The sequence below is a fragment of the Rosa chinensis genome, chromosome 5, assembly GCF_002994745.2.
Source record: "Rosa chinensis cultivar Old Blush chromosome 5, RchiOBHm-V2, whole genome shotgun sequence".
Taxonomy (NCBI): Eukaryota; Viridiplantae; Streptophyta; class Magnoliopsida; order Rosales; family Rosaceae; genus Rosa; species Rosa chinensis.
This window is the reverse complement of record NC_037092.1, coordinates 7,525,780-7,535,858: the sequence shown is the minus strand read 5'-3', so window position 1 is coordinate 7,535,858 and position 10,079 is coordinate 7,525,780. Positions and strand designations below refer to the sequence as shown.

Here is a 10,079-nt window from a genome sequence, read left to right as displayed (position 1 = left end):
GACTGCCTTTGGTCTAATGTCTATCTATAAAGCACTGTTTTGACCACTATTCTGCAGGGAAATGATTTTTCAATTACTTATTATACATTTCCTTTTTAAAACAGTAATATAAGGATGATTAACAGTGATTAACAAATGAAAATTTAATCATGTTATGATTGCGCCAAATAGAAAATTTACCGGTTTTATCTTTGTAAATTAGAACGTAAAATTCCCATTAATATTATCAGGGTTCTTAAGAAAGTGCGTTATTTTAGGGTATAGCACCGTCGGTGGTCAACGATTGAACAGCGTATCTGAGTTTTGGTCAAACTGGAAAATGGATAGCCTGGCTGGTCTATTTCTGAACTCTGCAGGCCTCCGCTACTGCTATAGTGCTTGTACAGTAGCTTAAACTCATGGTCTAGACAGCACCACGTGCCCCCATCAGAAGCTGTGTGTAAGTGTAACTTGCTTTGGGGGGTAAATATCTGAGGCTGTTACTTTAACTTGATGGGGTAAAAAATGTTGATTTACTAACCACTGATTTTCATTTCTGGCTTCATGCATGGCTCAATTTAAGCATTACCCAAAACCCAGAATATGCCAAAAGGTCCTATATGCATATCATAAGATTGGAAACTCTTTTCAAGAATGCCAGTCAAAATAAAAGCAAAGCCTTTTGATGAAGGAGAAAGTCTACTATGAAAACCATTCACATTAGAGAGCAACTCTCCTAAATCCATCCACAAGGTTTTGGACATGTTTGGCCATAAAATACAAAAGGGTTTACACCTGAAGGAGCTTAGCTGATCACCAATCTGTTAAAGAACCAACTACTCTTTGGATGACTTGTGAGTTAGAGAAGTTGAATTAATCAGCACAGAATAAGTCATATATAGCTGCAAGAAGGCAAAAAGTATACAACAAACATGTTAGAGGCACACATTCTTATAGTCAATTACTTACCAAGACATTATCAAGAATATGGTACTTACATTAATGATTGAATGATCATGAGTCATGACGCTGTCTACGCATGGATCAATTTTTTTTTGTTTTTGTTGTAGGATTTCAGCCTCAGCAATCCATATTTGCATACAATGGAGAGAAGTCAGTTGCTCTTGTCGATAACGTTGCTGCTGGTACACTCTTGTATACCAAACTTGACCATGGCAGCACAAAAGAACAATCTCACAACTTACCAGTTTGCTCTTCTTAATTTCAAACTAAAACATGATCTTGACCAAGTGGTCAACCACTAGCCCCGTTTGCAAGTGGCTTCGCATTACTTGTTGTGCTCGCCACTTTAGAGTTGCAACCTTGAACCTCTCAAGAAGAAGTTTTTGGAAGGACACTGAAGAGTGTGCGAACAGTTTCTGTATTGAACTTCAAACAAGTATACCTTCTATGCATAGTTGTAGCCTAAAGGAGGTTTGTATTAACAGCTAGCAATATATTATACTGCAAATCACTTCTGCATTCAGAAATTAATCACAACTAAATTTTCAATCTCAATTCTTTATGTACATGATATAATAGCGGCCAGCGATCTTTCTTTTTTAATGTACCAGCTTGAATTAGCTGACCGAATAGTCAGAAAACATTTATGTACCACAGTTACATTGCATCTCCATTGATCCATTTAATTACTAACAATTCCACACATTTTGAACCTCATTTCCTCATCAGTGATGTATTAAATGACGTATGTGTACGTGTACTGATCAAGCTTTTCGCCATCTTGTGGATTCTGATATGACAAAAAGTCGGGGCAGACAGCTCAGGCTCAGCCAAGCCCTCTTAATTAGTAGTTCTGTAGTGTGCCCTCTTAGTTAGTAGTTCTCTGTGTATTTGTGTATTCAACTATATATGTCAACTGTCAAGCCAGTTCCTCTTGTAACTCTAGCTTCTCAGATTCAATTAAAACCTCCACACGTTCTGCACATATCCATCTCCGTTCCGGCAACATATATCCCAACAATGGAGAGAATTACTTGGTTCTTCCTGGCCGCGGCTAGCTGCTTAACTATGGCAGCAGCACTAACCAACAGTAATCTCACTACAGATGAGTCTGCTCTTCTTGCTCTCAAAGCTCATATCACCAGTGATCCTCATAACATGATCTCCACCAACTGGTCAACCACCACCCCTGTTTGCAACTGGGTTGGTGTTTCTTGTGGTGCACGCCACTTTAGAGTGGCAGTTTTGAACCTCTCTTATATGGGACTCACGAGCACCATTCCTCCGGAGCTCGGTAACCTATCGTTCCTTGTTGCGCTAAGCTTGAGAAATAACAGTTTTCATGGTACCTTGCCTTTGGAATTGGGTCGTTTGCGCCGATTGAAGCTCATCAGTTTCAGATTCAACAATTTTATGGGAGCCATTCCATCATGGTTTGGGTCCTTATCCAAACTTGAAACCTTCGATTTGTATGGTAATCGATTTTCAGGCTCCATACCTGCTGCCATCTTCAACTTAACAGCTCTCCAAGTAATCAACCTGAGCTATAACCAGCTATCAGGTAAAAAAGAATATTTAACCATCAAAGTTAATTAGTTTGGTTCATTATATGTATGTATGTTTTATGTATACTCTAACACCAATAGAAATTATTAACAGGTAGCATACCAAGAGAAATTGGAAACCTAACACAGTTGAAGGAGATATACCTTGATAGAAAAAATTTCAAAGGTATGATGCAGATGGATAATACGGAGTTTTATTGATCACACAACTTGTAGGTGATCGAGGTTAATATATATACGTGTTGATTTTTCAGAAATTCCAAACGAGATTGGAGCCTTGAATCAACTGGAGAGGTTGTTTGTGCAGTTCAATGCATTAGAAGGGCATGTTCCTCTCGCTGTCTTCAACATGTCTTCTTTGATTACTATGACTTCCTATAGAAACAGTTTGAATGGTAGTCTTCCAGAGAATACATATCAACATCTTCCGAGCATTCAACAGTTGGATTTGGCTCAGAACCAGATTGATGGTCCAATTCCATCCAATATTGGCAACTTAACCCAGATAAGGATGATTGACCTTGGCTGGAACTATTTGACAGGTATTCCACCATAATGTCAACTGCATATATATAAACACTTATATTATTCCTATCATGTTTTTATTTCTTAAGTACATCAATATGGGTAAACTGAATAATCTTTTAATTGGTCAAAACAGGTTGGTAAGTTTTTAATTAACAAGTGAACAGATAAACAGATTATAATTATGTGAAGAAACGAAGAAATGAAAATACAATATATAGCACAGAGGATTTGGAACATCTATAAGCCAATGAAATATTTGAATGACAATTAAGGTGTTGATATTAATTTTGGCTGGGACTATACCACATGAAATTGGTCATCTTCCAAGTTTAGAGAGATTGTGTCTCGGAATTAATAATCTCAGTGGTCTCATCTCATCCTCGATCTTCAATATTTCCACAATAACATTGATAGATCTTCACGACAATCAGCTCTCAGGCACCCTTCCAGCAAACATAGGCCTTGGGCTTCCAAACCTCCAATTTTTCTTCATAGGAGGAAATAAGCTCAGTGGAGTACTCCCTAAATCCATCTCCAATGCTTCTCAGCTCATAAGGCTAGAGCTTGGCCAAAACTTATTTTCCGGCTTTATTCCTAGTGAGCTCTGTGCCTTAGCAAACCTTTATCGGCTTGCCTTACACCAGAATAATTTGACCATTGATACTTCTATTCCAGAAGTAAATTTTTTCTCTTGTTTGGCAAATCTTAAAGATCTGAGCACATTAGCCTTGTCACACAATCTTTTAAATGCCAAGCTTTCGGTTTCCTTTAGTAATCTCTCAGCATCACTTGAATTCATTTATTTAGGTGACTGCAACATGAGAGGTAACATCCCCAATGATATAGGCAACTTGAGCAACTTAACACTCTTAGACCTTGCGGAAAATAAACTGAGTGGACCAGTTCCAACTTCAATGGGAAGATTACAGAATGTCCAAATTTTGGATGTGCATGCTAATAAATTGCAAGGACACATTCATTCCGGATGAACTTTGTCAACTAATCCATCTAAATGAGTTAAGTCTGTATGGGAATCAACTTACTGGTGCCATACCTGCCTGCTTGGGTGATCTAAATGCAGCTCTAAGAGGTCTATTCTTACAGTCCAATTTGTTAACATCCACAATACCATCTACCTTGTGGGGGCTTTCAGATATCTTGCACATAAACCTTTCATCCAACTCTAGTTGGGCCTCTCTCAGAAGGTTTTGGTAATTTGAAAGTTGTCATCGATGTAGATTTATCAAACAACCAACTGTCTGGCAGCATACTAAGCAGTATTCAGAGTCTACAAAATTTGGTCAATCTGTCCTTGGCAAGTAATAATTTAGAAGGCCCTATTCCTAGTTCCTTTGGAAACTTGCTAAGCTTAGAACGCTTGGATTTATCCCAGAACAATCTATCTGGAATGATTCCAAAGTCTCTAGAAGCACTCTCATATCTCAAGTATCTGAACTTGTCTTTCAACAAACTCCAAGGAGAAATTCCAACAGGCGGACCTTTCACAAACTTGTCTGCTCAATCGTTTGTTTCAAACCGTGGACTCTGTGGTGTATCCCGATTTCATGTTCAACCATGCAAAAGGAAAAGTGGTACATCTAGCTTGAAATATGTTATTCCAGGGATCTTGTCAGCAATGCTTCTTGTGATCTCCATAATTTGGTTGGTGATGTTACGCAGAAAAAAGAATGTGGAAGCTACAATAGAGACTACCTACTTGCCTCAACCTCTGTACAGAAGAGTTTCATACCAAGAGCTTCTAAGTGCAACAAATGGATTCAATGTGAGCAACTTACTTGGCACTGGCAGTTTTGGCTCAGTTTATAAAGGAACATTTTCAGATGGGGTAGATGTGGCCATATGTTAGGAACGTTGTGGAATGGGGCACCCAATTACAACTGAAGTAGAAACTATGAAAATGAGTGAAGCACAAGATGATAGGCAAATTGTAGAAGGATTTCACTATAGCAAAAGGATACAACAATTTCTCTTCTGCAATAAGGAGAGTAACAATTGAGAATACCCTCTCTCTTATAACAGGAGGAAATACACACTAACAAAGGAAAGACACTTGAGTTTTAGGAGAAATCTCCATTTTCTCTCTAAACTCCACTCCCTCTCTCTCTCTTTGTTTTCACTCACCACCACATGGGATTACAACTCTATAACTCAAGACCTCTATTTATACTAGATAGAGGAGGTTACAACTAGCTTCTTAAAGCTTAAGAAACTTAGCTATGTATGAGTTGTAAATGCAATCTTTACAACTATCATATGTTGGAAAGTAAGCCACAAACTTTGACCTATCAACAACTTAAGTATGAAGTAAGTCACAATCTTTGACCTATGTCACAATCTTTGACCTATCAACAACTTAAGCATGAAGTAAGTCACAATCTTTGACTTATCAAAAACACCATGCTTATCAAGAACTTAAGCATGAAGCAAGCCTCCATTTTTGACTAATCAAGAAGATCATGCTTATCAAGAACTTAAGCATGAAGTAAGATGCACAAGTGGCTTTACTTCCACACCATAAAGGTTTTTAATTTAGAAACAAAAGGGGCTTTCACAAGTTTTGATGTTGAATGTGACATGCTAAGCAATATTCGTCACCGAAATCTTATCAAAGTCATCAGCTGCTGCAATCAAAATGATTTCAAAGCTCTTATACTGAATTACATGCCTAATGGGAACCTGGAGAAGTGGTTATATTCACAGAACTATTCTTTGAACATGCTGCAGAGGTTGGATATAATGATAAATGTTGCATCAGCTTTGGAGTATCTTCATCACGATTATGAAACACCTATTGTCCATTGTGACTTGAAGCCCAGCAACATATTACTAGATGATGATATGGTTGCACATGTTGCTGACTTTGGCATAGCAAAACTATTAGGCGGAGGAGATTCTATGACTCAAACAATGACGCTAGCGACAATTGGGTATATGGCTCCAGGTGATGTACTATTGCTAGTATATGTTTCAACTATGTATATTATGATTAATGTTGTTGTCCTTAAGAACCTGTTTTATCATATATTGCAGAGTACGGAACGGAAGGGATTGTCACTAGAAGAGGGGATGTGTATAGTTTTGGCATTGTATTGATGGAAACATTCACAAGAAGGAAGCCAACTGATGAGATGTTCGTTGGGGAAATGAGTTTAAAGCAATGGGTTGCAAATTCACTATTTGCAGATGCAATAGTTGAAGTTGTTGATACTAATTTACTTGGGACACAGAAAGATCCTAAATTTGTGAGCTATAATGTTTGCTTCTCATCCATTATGAGATTAGGTGTTGCTTGTTGTGTAGAGTCACCAAAAGAGAGGATAACTATGCAAGAGGCTGTAGCCACGCTGAACAAAATCAAGATCGAGTATGTGAAGGAGGTGTGGTGACGAACCGATCCTCTTGTTCAATAGACCTTTGATGAATAGATACATATATTCGGTATCTATATAGTATATTTTGTAGGTTTGGCATTTGATTCGGTCCTTAATGATTTAATAGTATGATTGTGCGATTCTGCTCATGTTTGTGTAACATTTAACCCAGCTTTCTTACACTAAATCTCGACTCTTCAGAATGTGAAAATATCCCGAGACTTCTATTAGTATGTGCATATCTAGTATTAGACTGATTGTCATTGAGCTAGGTCTATTCTAAGGACAATAGTAGATGCAATGAAATCAAACACAAAATCAAAGCTTACTTGTGTATGAGATGGTCAAACCACAACGGACTCCTCTTCATTATTGTCTCTTGCCGCTTGGGCACGTAGCTGGCTTCTCAATTCAAAGCTTCCTTTCTTGGCAAACATTCAAAGTTCATTACTGTATAAGGTTAGAACTTCGAAGCTGTGTGGTTTTTGGGCTTTGAATATTACTCCTGCAATTTGTGTGACCTGCTGTAATAATAATAATAATAATAAATTATTATTATTATTATTATTATATATATATATATATATATATATTTTTTGCATGGTTTTGTGGGGTGGGGGTGTTTAAAATAGAAAGTAACCTGATCGGTCTTTTAGTTTTAGCTACAGTAGAAGCTGTACGATTTCTGGCTTTGAACATTCTCAGTAAAGATAAAGGGTTGCAAAGGGTGAAGACCATTACCACCAGGCCTCCATATTTTATGACCTGCTGCCTGTAATTTTTTCTTTCTAAGGTTAATTATTGCAGGCGTGACTTTTACTTGATGGGTAATTAAAGAGCTGTTGATTACCAGCCTTTGATTTTCACTAGCAAGATAGCCCGCACGATGCTGCGGGTTTTGTTTGCTTGTCGCAGTGTTTCTGATCCAACATTATTATGTTTTGTCTGAATTTTCTTATATATACATATTTCTGAATTCAAGTGTATAATGAAATAGGAACCCCAAAAAGAAAAAGAAAAGGAAAAAAGATGATGTAGAAGCCAAAATTACAAAAATAATGTAACTGATTATCCAAAAACAGTACATTTTTTTTTGAAAGAGAGGACGTCATATTTCATTGAGAAGTACTAATTGTTACAAAATATTTTGCTAGCATACTTAGCTAGCAAAGCATACTTAGCCAGCTTGTGAGCTAAGGATGCTTTTGTTACAAGTCTAGGAGGGACATGCCCACTCCAAGAAATCTGCAATCCTGAAACCAAAGCATACTTAGCTAGCTTGTGAGCTAGCATATTTGATTCTCTATAAACATGAGAGAAAAAAGAACCAGCTAAATAAGCAAGAGACAAAGAAATGTCATCAACAATTCTACCCAACTGCGAGGTATCATCTCCATCAGTTTGGATAGCTTGAACCAACTGCAGGCAGTCTGATTCAAAAATAACTGGAGGTAGAGAATTCTCCTCCACTAGCTTGCAAGCTAATCTGCTTGCCAAGGCCTCCACCACAAGTGGCTGCAACACATCAGAACACTGACCGCAAGCACCTGCCACCACTGTGCTATCTGCATCTTGTACTACTATCCCTAACCCTCCCCGACGTGTGCCTTGATCAAAGGCACCATCGATATTCACATTAAGCCAACCTGCAGGAGGAGGATTCCACGGCTTAGGTGCCTTCCCAATCTAGGTGTGACATGACAGGACCCGACCCAGGAATCACCCCAATTACCTGGATACGAGCCTGCGGGGCCCACATTAAGCGAAATCCTACAAAAAATTCGGCAGAACCTCCCCTAAATATGGGCTACCCAAAAATTTCACAAACCTGGATATGATTACAACATTAACTTCTACTCAACCTACAATATCATATTTACAATCCAAGCACATATATTACATCCGGAAAGTTCAAATCCCAATATAACCTCCGTAAGCAACCACAATCCGAACAACAACATCCATCAAAATCAAAAGAAAAGGCTTATCAGAGCAACACTAAAACTAAGCCGATATCATACAAGGTAGGTTAAGTAATAACCTACGGACAAAAACGGAAGCGCTGATTCCCAAAGTCCTTGAGCCTGGACGCAATCTCTGCTAATCTGAAATCTGGGCATTTGAAAACGAAGGGCCCAGGGGAAAACATATAAAATCCATTAGAGTGAGTGGACAAAACCGAAACTAGAATCAAAACAATTTATGGTATGCTTCCCCATTTCTCTTTTTAACAAAACCATCATGCAGCTGAACCCTATGAAGTTCCAACTCAATCCTTTTTCCATGAAACTCATTTGATGGCTAGGAAGGACTACTTCCTAGGCATCTCATGCCATCGGGGAGGGACTGCCACCCGATGACGCATCGGGAGGGACTGCCAACCGGAGTAGGAGGCGGTGATTAGTTGGGACTGCCAACTAGCCACATGTAGTAGATGGGACTGCCGACTAACTACCTCAAGTCATCTGGAAGGGACTGCCAACCAAATGACGCATCGGATGGGACTGCCAACCGAGCTATAGTCTGGAAGGGACTGCCAACCAGACTATTACCTAGAAGGGTCTGCCAACTAGGTAAGATACGCATGCGCCAAACTGGCCTCCTTGTCAACTGTTTCCTTTTTAATCCTTTTCTTTCCATAAAATCACATTTCAAAACTTAATACCATGCTGCATGCATTATTTAAATAAAAATAAAGGTCCACTCACAAGTGAATCTCGCAGCTAACCCTGCTGCCTGCCTGTGTCCTCCTCGCTCGAGGGCTCAGTACGTCCTGTCACAATTGCATGGATATAATTAACCATAATAAGGAAATACTCTCAAAAACAACTCATTTCCCTCGGAATAAGCATCCGTTATTCACAAATTGTTATAAAACTCCCACACTTTAATTTGGGATTAATTCTATAATTCCTTAAAATCTCAAATAAATTTTCTAATTTACCGGACTAAAGAAAAAGTCACTCCTCGGTCAACCACGGTAAAAAGTAACTAATAAAGACTTTAAGGTACGAGGCATTACAATCTCCCCTCCTTATAAAATTTCGTCCTCGAAATTTTACCTGTCAAGGAAAAAGATGTGGATACTGTTGCCTCATTTGATCCTCTGGTTCCCAAGTAGCTTCTTCAATCAGGTGATTCCTCCATAATACCTTAACCAAAGATATAATCTTACTTCGAAGTACTTGCTCACGATGATCAAGGACCTGTACTGGTTCTTCTTCATATGTTAAATCTTCTGTAAGTGTAATGGGTTGAGCTGGTAACACATGTGAAGGATCAGTGATGTACTTGCGAAGCATGGAGACATGGAAAACATCATGTACTTGAGATAGTTGTGGAGGTAAAGCCAAGCGATAAGCAACAAGACCAATTCGTTCCACAATCTCATAGGGACCAATATATCTCGGACTTAGTTTCCCTCGTTTACCAAACCTTACCACACCCTTCCAAGGAGATAACTTCAGAAATACCCAATCACCAACTTGAAATTCAAGATGCTTCCTGTGTTTATCTGCGTAGCTCTTCTGTCTGCTTTGGGCCGTCTTAAGTCTCTCTCTGATCACTTTAATTTTATCTGTTGTGATTTCAATAATCTCAGGACCAATAAGTTGTCTTTCTCCCACTTCATCCCAACACAAGGGGGTCCTAC

General features: G+C 38.7%; 1 protein-coding gene across 2 annotated transcripts; it reads left to right on the top strand.

The window, feature by feature from the left end:
- Positions 1-1,609: 1,609 nt before the first annotated feature.
- LOC112166295 (probable LRR receptor-like serine/threonine-protein kinase At3g47570) lies at positions 1,610-6,589 on the top strand. Of its 2 annotated transcripts, XM_040519751.1 has the most exons (5): positions 1,610-2,503; positions 2,602-2,673; positions 2,762-3,049; positions 5,781-5,997; positions 6,087-6,589. In XM_040519751.1, the coding sequence occupies exons 1-4, from the start codon at positions 1,852-1,854 to the stop codon at positions 5,837-5,839; spliced, it is 1,071 nt and encodes a 356-aa protein (XP_040375685.1). In that variant the 5' UTR covers positions 1,610-1,851; the 3' UTR covers positions 5,840-5,997; positions 6,087-6,589. The 2 variants fall into 2 exon arrangements, with proteins under 2 accessions (XP_040375685.1, XP_024158863.2); XM_024303095.2 differs by lacking the exons at positions 1,610-2,503; positions 2,602-2,673; positions 2,762-3,049 and adding an exon at positions 3,137-4,891 and having other exon boundaries at positions 5,569-5,997.
- Positions 6,590-10,079: the final 3,490 nt, after the last annotated feature.